The sequence below is a fragment of the Carettochelys insculpta genome, chromosome 20 (genome assembly GCF_033958435.1).
Source record: "Carettochelys insculpta isolate YL-2023 chromosome 20, ASM3395843v1, whole genome shotgun sequence".
Classification (NCBI taxonomy): domain Eukaryota; kingdom Metazoa; phylum Chordata; order Testudines; family Carettochelyidae; genus Carettochelys; species Carettochelys insculpta.
In genome coordinates, this window is record NC_134156.1 from 24,814,144 (window position 1) to 24,829,256 (window position 15,113).

At 42.4% G+C, this 15,113-nt stretch overlaps 1 protein-coding gene across 5 annotated transcripts in view; it reads right to left on the minus strand.

Annotated features, from left to right (window-relative positions):
- Positions 1–15,113, minus strand: part of RPTOR (regulatory associated protein of MTOR complex 1) — a 256,227-nt gene that overhangs the window by 163,586 nt on the left and 77,528 nt on the right. For 4 of the 5 annotated variants that reach the window (XR_012648254.1, XM_075014602.1, XM_075014601.1 and 1 more), the window contains exon 5: positions 13,565–13,711. The exons of the other annotated variant lie outside the window; for it this stretch is intronic. Coding sequence is in view for 3 of the 4 variants with exons in the window: in XM_075014602.1 (XP_074870703.1) it covers positions 13,565–13,711 (147 nt within the window). In the remaining variant the exon portion in view is untranslated. The remainder of the gene's footprint in view (positions 1–13,564; positions 13,712–15,113) is intronic. 5 annotated transcript variants of the gene reach the window in all.

Below are 15,113 nucleotides of genomic sequence, written 5' to 3' on the forward strand. Positions count from 1 at the left end.
CACAAACTATATCTTTGCCATATTTATATACCAAAGTTTATGCCCTTGTTTAAATCAGCAAATGTAAATCAGTTTGGTGGGCTTAACAGAGCCCTTTTCGAATGTATGACCTTCCTGTTATACCCACAACAGAGTTTGGTACCACTTTCCACTCCTGCTGCAGAGAAATATAGGAAAGAGGGGCATTATGGGAGCTGAGAAGGGGATTTCAGGTTTGTCATCTCACTACATTATGACTTATGATTTTAAAGTTTTGGAAGGTTTTTTTTTAAATTACTCTCAGGAGCTGGTGCATCATTCACATTAGGAATGTTAAAACAGCTATTTGTTGTTCAGCCTGTCACCCAGCATCACCATGGCCATGGAATCCTACCTCTGTAGGTAGATTCAGGAGCTAAGATATGAAAAAAACAAGTTAAAAATTACTTAAAAATCCTGAATGTCTTCAAGTCACCAGGGTCTGATGAAATGTATTGTGGAATACTCAGGGAGCTGACTGAAGAGGTTTGAGAGTCATTAGCTATCATCTTTGAAAAATCATGGAAGAAGAAGAGATTCCAGAAGACTGCCAAATGGCAAATACAGGGCCCATCCATAAAAAGGGAAATCAGAACAACCCAGAAAACTACAGACCAGTCAGCTTAACTTCTGTGCCAGGAGAGATAATAGAGCAAATAAATAAGAAACTCATTTACAAACATCTGGCATATAATCAGGTGATAAGTAATAGCCTGAATTTGTAAAGAAACAAATAGACCAATCTGATACAGAATATCAACTTTTGGTAACTACTGTACTGGGAAGATTTATAGCAAGGTCCTAATGTTGGAAGCTTTGGAATTCCCTGGGCTATCCAGTTCCTCAGTGCAATCATTCCTATGGCACAGCAACCACGGAAGGGAACGCCGGGGAGAGATAAGTTCCTACCAGTGAGCTAAAACCCATCTTAAAGGCACAGGAAGATATTTCAAACTTGTCTTTATGGTTAAGGACATGATTTAGTCATGCAGGATTTCATGGCTTTACTGGACCTCCATGACTTATTCAGCTTCAGCTGTCAGCAGCCGCCAGCAGGGTTGGAGCTGAAGCTGTGCACCCCTGCCCTACAGCTTCAGCCAGAGCCAGGGGTGTGCGCCCCTGTTCCATGGCTTCAGCCAGAGCCAGGATAGGTGCTGTGTGCCTGCCAGTCTCTTGCCTCCTACCTCCCTCTGCGACTGCAACCAGGGCTAGGGACAGAATCATTCTCCCTGGTGGTGGGGCTTGGGCCCTCAGTTCTCCCTCATGGAACTCCAGCTGTCATTCCTCTTCCCACACAAGCCCTCTCCCCCAACCTCCTCAGGTCCCCAGTTATTTTTAGTAAAAGTCAGAGACAAATCAGTGCTCCCATGAATTTTTTTTATTGCCCTCAGAGCATCTGTGGATTTTAGTAAAAATAACCATGACAAAATCTTAACCTTACTTATGGCACACAAATCCTCAATTTGCTTAGAAAGCTGCTGATGCTTTGTTATGGCACAAAGAATTTACCAGTAAATCCCTGAGAACAACGGCTCACATTTCCCTAATTTCTGAGCTGTCATCTTCCCCCCATCCACCACCTTCTCAGTACACAGAGTAAGAGGGTGAGAACAGAACATAACATCTCATGGCACAATTGTGCACATTCCCATCACAAGCTTCAGTCAACAAAAACAACTGTATTTACAGAGAATGGGCATGACATAATGGATACAAAGAACTATGGAAAATCCAGGACATATTAACTCACTAATATTGCTATCTTACAGAAATTTTAGTTATCAGCTAAACCAAAACCCCCTAGATATATATTACAGCTGTCCAAGTTAACCTGTATTCAGTTGTGTCACTTATGAATGGTGCACTTGCCAAAGGAAAAAGGAACAGACCTATAAGTCTCACCACTTGTAATTAACACAAGGGATGACAATACATCTATTTTAAACCTCTATTATTCAAAACTTGAATGCACATAAATCAGAGGCAGACAGGCAACTGCAAGGAAAACAGGTCTTTATGAAGTAATAGGCATGCTTAAATTAAACTAAAGGAAGGCCTTTGCCTTGTTGTGCAGGCTGGAGATTGCAGTTTTTACTTATTTCAAATGCTGGCCAGACCTTCTGGCTTCACAGAATTTCTAGAGTTGTCAGAATCCTCATCCCTGCATAAGACATTAATGCAGCTACAAAAAAGGAGTAATTGCTTCCAGCAGATGGTGGATTAGGAACATTCCCTATAATACTTCATGCCATTGCCAGAAATCATCCTGCTCCTCTGGCACTAAGCTAATTTTTAGAGATTTAAGTTGAAGATGGAGGGGAAAAAACAAAACAAAAACAAAACAAAAACAAAATCAGAAGTTGCTCAGCTCTGATTAGAAGTAGTTAATCATGTACTCCTAAAAGGAACATGCACACCCACAGCAGAATTTAATTCCTACATAAACAGAGAACAAAACAGGGTAAAATGCTGTGAAGTTCAAAAACTAAAAGATGCTGAGAATAGAAAAATATTATATAGTCTGTAGAAAAACACACCATAAAACGATGGCTCAGCCCCAATTTAAGCAGCACTCAAACCAACCTTTAAACATGCACAGACTTGGCCCCACACCTTTCTAATCTTCCTTTGACCCATAATTAGATTTTGCACTCTCACCATTTTAAGAAAAATTAATGAAAATTAATCAGCCTACTGTTTTACCACAGTTAGTACGGTACCCTTAAGAACCTTGCTTCGTTCTCCAGAATTGAGGTTACATACACTTGGAGAACCAATTACAGCTACTTAATTAGATAATTAAGTACTATTGCTCGACGCTTTACTCTCAGAAGAAACCTCAGGGAGAGATTAGGGCCAAAGCAAATGTACACAGAAGGTATTTGCTGACCAGGTTAGCCCCTGCCTTGCAGGCACCATTTCACTGCCTTGTTCCTACCCTGGCATGAGGTCAGCTTCTTCCAAAACAGCCCATTGCACACACTCCAACTGCACATGTTTTCATTGGCCACTAATGCTATTAACTGATGTCTGGTATAACATTATCCTAGGAAACCATCAGCAGGAGATCTAGTTTGCAAAAAAACGAGTTGGCTTCCATATCTGAAAGATGCCCATGGAGTGTGCGTGTGTGTCGGGGGGGAGGTGGCTTTCTACTGGCCAGATTGTGACAAAAAGGAAGTAAACAAAGGCACGATATCCATCATGAAAAATCAGCATTTAAACCAAGGACATGACTTTATCAAACTGTATAACATGCCAAAGCTACAACACCATTTTTAATTAAATGGACTCTTTTTTATCTACACAACACTGTGAAATTTCTGTATTTATCTGGACATGATTAAAACTAATTTTGCTTAGGAGAGTTGTTATTTGTATTATCCTTCAGATACACTGTTAAACCAAGGTACTAAATGCCCTTCTGTGGAAGTTAAACAATCCCAAGACACTTTTGGAAGACAGTCAAGTACTAACAGCCCTTCTTTTCTAAATAAGAGTCTTTAATGTTCTGGATAGTGGGCAAGCCAGCAAAGAGCATAGAATCTATGTAGCTTTTGCTTGCACAGTCACTGAACTGTTCATGCAATGCTTTGGAAAAACATTTCAAATATTCTAGGAAAGAAAGGGACTTTTGAAACAAACTCTAGCCTTCCAGTTAGGAGAAAAAGCTACACTAAAAAGACAGAACACAGTCCTCATCTCTTTCCCCCTTCCTAAACATCATAGGTACAAATGAGCTAGTTTTACCAGGGGCAACATGCGGAATGCATGAAGGATCAGTTCTGTGCTGCTTCTGGAGGAAGAGGCAGATGGGGTGGAGCATAGCGGGGAGGGAGCATAGCAAGGGAGGAGAGGGGCGGCACATGGCTGGTATCCCTCTGAGGCCCGTCTCACCAGTTGCCACTGAAATTTGGCATTTTCAGAACATTCTGAACTGATGTTACTGCCTTCCACCTACAGGTGTGAGAGTTCCTATGGTGCATTCAATGTGCTTAATAAACCTTCCTGTTTAATGCCGGCTGAGCTGCTCTGGTCTAGAAAACAGGGTTGCACTATTCCCTCTGGAAGTGGAGGCCCCAGGGGACCAGAGTGACTGGACTTCCCGAGAAGGCCCACAGCAGAGCCAGGTGCGCTGAAGGCTCTGAGAGATACAGTCCCAAGAGGTGGAGAGGCTACCCTAGTGAGAGTGGACTCTCCGAGAAGGGACCATCACATAGGACTGGACTCCCCAAGAAGAGGCTGTTGCACTGACAGGGGTTCCACCTGAGGAACATAAGGGCCAAGTGTGGGCACAACCTGTGAGTTCATGAAACAAATACATTTTTATACTTGTTAAGTTTCTGATGACCTTCCATGAAATCTGGTGACCTCAAGGCCAGTTTTCATTGATTCATTGAGGCAGGATCAGAAGGGGACCACTGTGATCATCTAGTCAGGTCACAGACCTTTCCCAAAATAAATCTTAGAATAGACCATTTAGAAAACATCATCTTGATTTAAAACTTGTGACTGACAGAGACTTCACTGTGGCAGTTGTGCCAATGGTTAACTATCCTCCCAGTAAAAAAAACTTATACTTGTATTTCCAGCCTGAAGTTGTCTAGCTCCAGCTTCCAGCCACTGGGGGTACTACACCTTTCTCTACCTTACACAAGAACCATTGTCAAATCTCTCTTCCCCAGGTTGGTACTTATAAACTGTGATCAAGCCACCCTTTATCCATCTCTTTGCAAAGCTAAATAGATTGAGTTCATCAAGTCTACAGCTATGAAGCATTTTTTCTAATCCTTTAATTGTTCTTAGGCTCTTCTTTGAACCCTCTCCAATTTGTGCACATCCTTTTTGAACTGTGGGCATCAGAACAGGACACAGAATTCCAACAGCAGTAGCACCAGTGCTAAGTACAGAAGTAAATTATCTCTTTGCTCCTACTCTAGATTACCCTGTTTATGAATCCCAGGACAGCATTAGCCATATTGTCCAGAGCCAAATTGGGAACTCATACTTAGGTGACTATCCACCATGACCCCCAAATCTTTTTCAGAGTCACTGCTCCCCAGATTAGTGTTCCATCTTGTATGGCTGACACTACTTGTTCACAAACACACACTTTTACCTTTAGCCTTATTACCCACCCAAATTAAGGTTCTCTTTTCTACAGCGGGGATGTTAAAACATTTAACTGGTTATATGATAGCACTTAACCACGTAGCCTAGGGCCTTCCTCCTGACCTACCACAAGGTCCCACTGCCTGGCCTGCTGACCCCTCCACAGTCAAGACTGCTCTGGCCCTGAACAGCTGACCACCACCAAGCTTCACTGACTAGGGCAGTTAACCAACAAATACACCAACATAATTCTCATGCTTACCAGGATGCTTACCAGTTAACCATTTAACATTGTTCCACAATGAGCTCTGTGACTCTCTAATCAGTAAATTAGAAATGAAGACATCTTCAAGAATTGTCTAATGTGTATGAAAACCAAAGTCACATTCTATGTTAAACAACTACTTTGTAAGGCAAAGAGAGCCTCATTACACTTCCAGAGAGTACTGTCATTGGTTTTGCTTGTTTAGCTCCTTTAGCAAACTCATCTAGAGTTTGCTTAACTGTTGCAAGCAACACAATAAACACGTTAAGGTAGTTGACACCTGACGAATGACATATGAATTCAGAGTACTACTTCTTAATATGATTCTTACTGGCCACAGCCTTCCTAAACTAAATTTTTATGCTTTCAGATTAAAATGTGTTCATTTTCCTGGCCTAAAATGCCCTGGCAAATGCTTTAATAGCCCAGACAGACATCTACAGGCACTTATCCCTTCATTTTTTCTTTCAAAGGGAAACAGATTAGAACAGTGAAGGGGAAATGCAAAAATGGAGAAAAAGAAGGAGCATGGCTAAAGCTGGACTCTGTAAGAAAGCCTCCCTCTTTTTGCCTGATTATGTTCTCTCATCTCTCCCCATCTATCCAACACTTGCCCTTTCTATCTAATGTACTTCCTTTAGGATTTTGCACTTTCACATTATACATACTCACATGGAAACAAGCCAGTTATGAACTTAAGCAAAGCCCTTCGATGCCCGGTAACTTTCGAGAGTATTACCAGCAGAAGTAAAATACTGCAACAGCAAGAGGAAAGAGCTAGGTGAATTAAGTTTTCACTCTCATCTCTGGTTATGAAGTATGTGCCAAAAACACATATACAAATCCCTAACGCACATGTTCCCATCATCTCATAAGCATAAGAAAATGGAACTAATGAAGCAATCTCATTATGCTGCACATATTACAGGAACAAATCATCGATTATTAAAGGTCTCTGTCTGCAGGATCTCCCGTGTTCTCCAACATAAATGGTTATGGGCAACAGATTTTCAGCTTCACATTTCAGAAAAAGCTGCCCAATTTTCAAGTTTAAATTAACTTGAATCAGAGGCAAGATGCTATAAACATAAGTTTAAGGTAAACAGGTTTCAAAAGTAGCATATTGAGGTACAATGAAAGTTTATGTTTAGTTTAAATGAAGTTTGAAACCATGGCACCACTGCACTTGTCCACTGGGTGCACCAATATTTTCAGACTTACCAGCCTAATCTTAAAAATTGTCTCTCGTGTCAGGGAGCCAACAGAGAGAGCACACGCCATTGCTTTAGTCTGGGTCTGACTTCAAGAATTACAATTTTATGTCAAAATAGGCTATGGTTTTGAAAAGAGGCTTTAGCCACACACAACCCTCCTAAGGGGATGTTGGCTTGCCATGGTTAATGCAGGATTCAAAAGACCAAAGTGAAGAACTGCTTCCTAGCAAAAGCCAGTGGACAGTGTTAACACGTGGTTTTTAAGTAATATATTCAAAAAAAAACACCCACACAGAGCTAAAAGACTGGAAACACCATCTCCTCTAATTCCATGGGCTGACCAGGAAAATTTCTGTGAATCAGGACAAACTAATTGAACACAAACATTTAATGAGTAAACATATACAAACAGATAGAAGATTCTTACAGTCCAGCGGTGGGAAAACCCCAGCCTGTGGTTCAGATCCAGACCGGAGCATGCCTGAATCCAGATTCTAAGGGCCAGAGCTCCCTTTTGTCACATCCAGACCATGGTAGGGTATGGGTTCGGAGCCCTGAGCCTCAAGGCTGGATCAGGCAAGCCAGGGCCAAATCCGGCCCATGGGCTCTGCCTCCTGAGGGGCAGGAAGAGGTCCTGCCACCACTGTCACCTGTGGCTCTGATGTTCCTCTTCCCCCTCCCCCAGCTGGGGGAACAGCAGCACAGCACCTTCTGGACACTGCCCCCGCCCCCCCAACACCACCACTCTGGTTAGAATTCCAGCCAATCAGAGCAGTGGGGGGTGGGGCCTGATAGCGGGCAGAAAAGCCTCTTTGGGGTGCTTTTCTCCCTGCTGCTGTTCTTCCAGCTGCGGGAGAGGGCAGCAACATGGAAATAAATGCCTCCACCTCGCCCAGACCATTCCTGTCCCCTCCTCCTACTCAGACCATGCCATCCACTCCTACCCAGACCCCCCACACCTATGCTGCTCCTGCACCCACCCTCCTTCCCAGACCACCCCATCGTGCTTCTGTACCCTCCCTCCTGCCCAGAGCCCTCTCCTCCAGACATCTGCCCCTGAATCCCCCGACCCACTGCTGCCGCTGCCCACTTATGTACCTTAACTCCCAGCCAGCTCCCCCAGCCACAGCCCTTGGCTATTATCTTTGAAAACTCATGGAGATCAGGAGAGGTCCCAGATGATTGGAAAAAGGCAAATGTTGTGCCCATCTTTAAGAAAGGAAAGAACAACAATCCAAGGAACTATAGACTACACAGCCTTAGCTCAGCCCCTGGAAAAATCATGGAGGGGATCCTCAAGGAATCCATTTTGAAGCACTTGAAGGAGGGGAAGTGATCAAGAGTAGTCAACATGGATTCACCAAGGGCAAGTCATACCTGACCAATCTGATTAGCTTCTATGATGAGATAAATGGCTCCATGGACATGGTGAAGTCAATAGATGTGATACACCTGGACTTTAGCAAAGCTTCTGATATAGTCTCCCACAACTTTCTTCCCCATAAGTTAAGGAAGTATGGATCAGATACATGCACTGTAAGATGGATAGAAAGCTGGCTAGACAGTCGGGCCCAATGGGTAGTGATCAATGATTCAGTGTTAGATTGGCAGTCAGTTTCAAGTGGGGTGCCCCAAGGATGGTTCTAGGGCCAGTATTGTTCAACATGTTTATTGACTGGATAAGGGGATGGAATGCTTCCTTAGCAAATTTGTGGATGGCATTAAGCTAGGGTGACAGGCAGATATACTGGAGGGTAGGGATAGGGTCCAGAGTACCCTAGATAAATTGGAGAATTGTGCCAAAAAAACAAATCCGATTAGGTTCAACAAGGACACGTGCAGAGTCCTGCACTTGGGACAGAAGAATCCCAAGTAGTGTTACAGGCTGGGTGCCAAATGGCTAAGTAGCAGCACAGCAGAAAAGGACCTGGGGATTATGGTGGATGAGAGGCTGGATATGAGTCAAAAGTGTGCCCTTGTAGCCAAGAAGGCTAACAGCATTTTGGGGTGCATTAGGAGGTGCATTTCCAGAAGATCTAGAGACATTATTATTCCCCTTTATTCAGCACTGCTGAGGCCTCAGTTGGAGTATTGCGTCCAGTTCTAAGCCCCCCCGCTTAGAAAGGATGTGGATGTATTGGAGTGGGTCCAGTGGAAAGCAATGAACATTATTAGGGGGTTGGAGCACATGACCTATGAGGAGTGGCTGAGGGGCATGGGAGTATTTAGTTTGCAGAAGAGAAGAGTGAAGGACAATTTGATAGCAGCCTTCAAATTCCTGAAGGGGGTGGGGTGGGGGGCTCTAAAAAGCAGGGAGAGAGGCTGTTCTAAGTAGTGACAGGTGGCAGAACAAGGAGTAATGGTCTGAAGTTACAGAGGGAGAGGTGTAGGTTGGGTATTCGGAAAAACTACTTCACCAGGAGGGTGGTAAAGCACTGAAATGCTTTACCAAGAGAGATGGTGGAATTTCCCTCCCTAGAGGTTTTTAAGTCCTGGTTTGACAAAGTCCTGGGTGGGATGACTTAGATGGGATTGATCCTGTTTCAGGCAGAGGGCTGGATTAGGTAAAATCCTAAAGTCCCTTCGAGTCCTAGGATTCTATGATTCTAAGTCCCGGTGTGTCTACGCTCGGAATTGAGACACAAAGTTTTTGTCATTCACAGGTGCTTAAACTCTTCTCCACTTCTGTCGATGAGAAAAGCTTTGCCTAGGGAAGTGCTAGTGTAAGCATGTGGTTATGGACAAAGCAAATGCTCTTACAGGGGTGGAAGTTTTTTAAATAGGTGGTCTAATTTTCCTAAGTGATGAGCACACCGTAACTCCAATGGCTAAATAATTCTGACAGCCTTGAGTCTGAAAATATCGAGCATTCCCATGCTTTCAGCTAGCTGCTGAAATTTCATGTTGGACGGCTTTTTTTGGTCAGGAATGTGTCTCAGTGATATTTCCTACCCTCCCCACCAGATGGCACCTAGGAACCATTTAGGAGGATGCTGCCTATAGAGGGAGGAAACCAGAGCTGGAGTGAGGGAAGGGTGAGAGGAAGTAGACTGGAGAGAGGAGCTTGGGTGAGGGAGCACTGTTCCCTCTAATTATTTCCATCATCTGTTATGTGCACTGAGGCATGTGTAGATGTACATCAGCAGCAAAACACACTGCCGACTGCAGTCACTCTGCTAATCAGTTGAGCAGCACCCAAATCTCTCCTGAGAGTTCACTCAAACACTCAGCTTACCAGGAACATGGGGAGGGACCCTGTGGCATGAAGCTGTTGTGAGAACAGAAGAGGGCAAGGAGACTCCTACTGAGTGTAGGGAATGAAAACAAGGGCATGAAAATTGGGAATCAGTGGGAGGATGGGGAAACTGGAATCAGATGAGGAAGCTGAAGGGGAAGGCCCTGGCCAGCTGGCAGTTGCTAAAAGTATGTGATCATGTAACTAAAAATTTAGGCATATACATTATAATAGAGGGACAAATTAAGGCTGCACATGCAACCTTAATTCTGTCATCTCCTAACCTTTAGAATACTAATAATATTCCTTCTGTGAATTGTGTCTGTGCCTAATATTTACATTACAATATTACTCAAAGATTCCAGTCAGTCAGTACTGGAGCCACAATATGCTTGGCCCAACATAAATTAAACAGGTGGCATGGTCTCTGAGAATCAATCTGGCTGTGTGTAGGCAGAGCCCCGAAGCCATACTGATTGACTTTAATGGAGTTCTGCACTGAGATCCTCCTACACACACACACACACACCCACCCCTCATTGGACGATGGGAGTCTAAATTTAGGAGAAGAGGCAAGGAGTTTTGACAAATAGGAGAGTAATTTAAGAGGGACTAGAAGTACACCAATACTAAGCACACGTCTATACTGCCTAAATATGTAAATAAGTAGAAAGCTGTGGGACAGTTAAATTTTTTTGGTAAATAATTAAAACAATGAAATTTTAGTATAAGTAAGTAAATCAATATCAGGAATCCTCAGACAATCTCAAATATAACCAATATTCAGCGAGAAGAATTTGCACTAACAAAGAAATGACAAAGTAATGATTATATAGAGGGCACTCTCATTTATGTTAATGTTTTTCGTACAAGAGGCTGTGTCATCTGACCATATTTATTTATTTTATGTTGCTAATTTTTTCATTTTTAAGCCCCACCTATACCATTTCCTCTGATCTGCTCAATGCACCATCTGGCTGTCCTTTAATCTCTACTACTACCACAGACAAAAAAGCATGTCAAATATTTCATGAGTTTATAATCTAGTAGGTCATTTTTTAAGACATAAATACATAGATGTTTTAACAGGCAACAAATTAATGCAGCTCACGTTTTCAATCCTCAATGTACTGAATAACTTTTATTCAAAAGCGGAATCACAAGATGCACCGAAATTAACGAATGTTTTGCGATATTAACTGTGATCAGATTTTGTGTTTTTAATATCCGCTATTTAGGCAATGGACCATCTGAACAATGGCCAACAACATTAAACATAGGGGAAGAACAAATTCTTAATTAAAACTGCATCAAGATAAAAACTAAGCTAATTACACCACATAATGTAAAATTATACCATCACCAATGTGCATCCTGAAATAACCTTAATTTTCACTTTTATCTTCTGCATACAGAATTAAAATTTAATATGTAAGGAACAGTAGGTATTATATTTTTCTAAATGGGATGTATGGAAGTCTTCCATTCTGAGTATTTTGTATAAAATTAAAAACCAGCTGCCTTATTAAACTAGTCCACAGCCATACTCACTACACCCCTGCTGTCCCCAAGATACAGAGACAGGAAAAATGGACTTGTAATCTGGGAAATAAAATGTTTAAAAAACAAATTAACTGGCAACTTTCTCCCTCACTGTAAATAGAAGTCATACTAAAGACACTGCTGCTGTTCATATTTGCAAGATTTTGGCACAAGAAGAAGAAGCTGGAAGTCACACAAACTTTTTGCATATTTGTTGGATACCAGAGATTATGCTTTCCAGCTGTGGTTGTTTCAAAAACTTGTGTATGACAACCAGATATTCTGGGTTGGAAGGATTGTCCTTGTATCTCAGCCCACTCTACTTATTCTGGAGTTCTGTCCCAGTTTCACAAGAACCCCCTAGGATCAGAGCACGTGGACTTGCCCAGCCAGCCACCTGTGTTGCCATGGTTCTGGCACAGCAGCAAACCCACCAACACGCAACAGCAGTATTCCACTCTCTGCCCCCTCCATGCACATTAGCCACCTCACTACACAGAACTGGAGCTCCCACGAATATCTTCAGGTCAAGGCAGCAAGTGAGAACCAAGAACTGGGAGAGAAACGTATGGAAAGGGAAGGAAAGTCGAAAGAGCAGGGAAGGGAAGTGTTGGAGTGAGGCACCTTTCTAACTCGGCTTAGGCCTATGCTCTGGGAGAAGAAAAAAGAAAAACAGAATGCCCAGAAGAACAGAAAATCAAAGCAGCAATAAATACAGGAGGGAGAGTGATGGCTGAAAACTAAATATAAGAATAAAAAGCTAAAGATGGGAGGAACACAGCACATAATGGCCACTTTTTCCACTTTTTGTTTTGAAAATACGGTAACCTTCACCACAGAAGTCTTGCCAATACAGACCTAAGCCATTCAGCATCACGTTCTTCCGTGGTGAGGAACATGTAAACATTGACATATTGACAGCCAGAACAAGAAGTCCTGTGGCGCTTTATAGACTAACAGATATTTTTGAGCATAAGCTTTCGCGGGCAAAGACCTACTTCATCAGATGCATGAGTGGGGGCGGGGGTTGACCAAGTAGGTCTTTGCCCACAAAAGCTTATGCTACAAAATATCTGTTAGTCTACAAGGTGCCACAAGACTTCTGTTGTTCTCAAAGACACAGACTAATACGGCTACCTCTCTGATATTGACAGGTAGTGTTCCTTACAAAAAGAGGCAGACAACAAAAACAATTAACTGTATTAAACTGTGACTAAACTGGCATGTTGCTTTCCATCTGAAAGAGGGAGTCTTTACTTGCCAAAAAGTCAACACAAAATCCATCAAATTAATCCATTCTATTCTAAAAAAATAATAAAATGAGGCCCACCCGCGATAAGCATCTTAAAATCATGTTTGTAACGACCAGCTGACCAATACTCCCTGTTAAACATACTGAAAGTTTTAGAAGTATTTGACGTAGTGCTGTGGAAGTAGAAAAATGAATCGCTAACAGGCTGCTTTTCGAATGGGCTAAAGCATAGGGAGAACAACCAGTCAGGAATCTGCTTGCCTCTAAGATCCAGTTTCTGACACTGCTCATCTAGTGCACAACAGCAAAGCACCTTAAAGTTACTTTGCATATTCCTCTAAGCAATTCACACTTACTCCAATACATTCTCATTAACACTATAACAAAAAAAGGGTCTTTTCAGTAGAAATACATGGTTGCACTTCTGTATTCTGTCAAGCTAAAGCCATCAACAGTAAGTACTTCTGTCCATCAGTTTTAAATCATTTAGTTTAACATTTATGTACTCAGTACAACAGCAAGAGGCACAACTGGAATCCAGATTTGTACCAAGGCATCAGTCTATTGCATCTAAAATAAATGGGTCTGCTTCACCTCAGCATTCATCGCAGCAGCTAAGATTATTAGGGCACGAACTAATTCTATTAATGTTATCACTTAATTAGTACTTGCAATAAATATGATTCTTACTACAGCAGGGATGGCATACAGAGCCACAAAGATTGCACTGAAGCAACATGATTTCGTCCAGATTAATTTGCTTTTCAACTCAATTTTTTTAAATATTTACTTTCTTGGCTACATGTCTCATAACAGGTTCAAACCTGTCTCCACTGAAGTCAATATGAAGCAGGAACAGAACTCAAATGCTCAGCAGAGAGAGAACTGACACAGCAGGAAGCTTTGGCGATTTGCTAAGGTCTCACCTCCAGCTCTTGCTCCCTCTGTAGTGCAAATTGCTTGAATGACTTGACAATAAGGCCAGCATTGGAGCAATCATAAACGAAAATGGAGGGACTGCCCATCCAAGTCTGCAGGTCATATATGGATAGTGGAATATACTGAGTATAGTTCTACAAGAGGAAACAAAACAAAAAGTAGACATTAGATACATATACAGAACATAACAGCTGATGACATAGCTTTTGCCTCTGATGAACTGATATATGTACTGCATGAAATCTACTTCTAAAATCACAGACTGATAGTCTGTGCATTCAGGGCCTACAGCTCATTCTACATGACCATCCCACTCAAAAACAGTCTCAGAGGTAGCCGTCTTAGTCTACGTCTTCAAAAAACAAAAAAGCAGTCCGTAGCACTTTAAAGACTAACAATATAATTTATTAGGTGATGAGTTTACATGGGACAGACCCATTTCTTCAGATTTGGAAAACCCCGATGAATCATAAATTCTCTTAGTCTCAGTTATCAGACGATGGTTATAGGCTATAGGTGATGACAAGTGGTGTTCTGTTATTAACCTTCTTAAGGCTGCAAACACATACCTGACCACTCTGATTAGCTTCTATGATGAGGTAAATGGCTCTGTGGACATGGTGTAATCAAGGGATGTGATATACCTTAACGTTAGCAAAGCTTTTGATACAGTCTACCACAATATTCTCGCCCCTAAGTTAAAGAAGTATGGATTGGATACATGGACTGTAAGATGGATAGAAAACTGGCTTGATGGATGGGCCCAACGAGTAGTGGTTAATGGCTCACTGTCTGGCTGGCCATCTGTTTCAAGTGGAGTACCCCAAGGATCAGTTCTGGGGCCAGTACTATTCAACATCTTTATTGATGACCTGGATAAGAAGATGGATTGCATCCTCAGCAAATTTGCAGATGACACTTAGGTAGGGGGTCAGGTAGATAACTTGGAGGGTATGGAGAAGGTTCAGAGTGACCTAGATAGACTGGAGGATTGGGCCAAAAGAAATCTGATGAGGTTCAACAAGGACAAGTGCAGGGTCCTGCACATGGGACGGAAGAATTCCAAGCACTGTTACAGGCTAGGGATCAACTGGCTAAGTAGCAGTGCAGCAGAAAAGGACCTGGGGATTATGGTGGATGAAAGGCTGGATATGAGTCAACAGTGTGTCCTTGTAGCCAAGAAGGCTAATGGCATAGTGGGGTGCATTAGCAGAAGCTTTTCCAGCAGATCTAGAGACATTATTATTCCCCTCTATTCGTCTCTGGTGAGTCCTCATCCGGAGTATGGCATCTAGTTCTGGGTCCCCTCAACATAGAAAGGATGTGGATTCCTTGGAGAGGGTTCAGCAGAGGGCAATGAAAATGATTAGGGGTCTGGAGCACATGACCTATGAGGAGAGGCTAAGAGATCTGGGCTTATTTAGTTTGCAGAAGAGAAGACTGAGGGGAGATTTGATAGCAGTCTTCAACTTTCTGAAAGGGGGCTCTAAAGAGGATGAAGAGGGACTGGTCTCAATGGCGACAGATGACAAAACA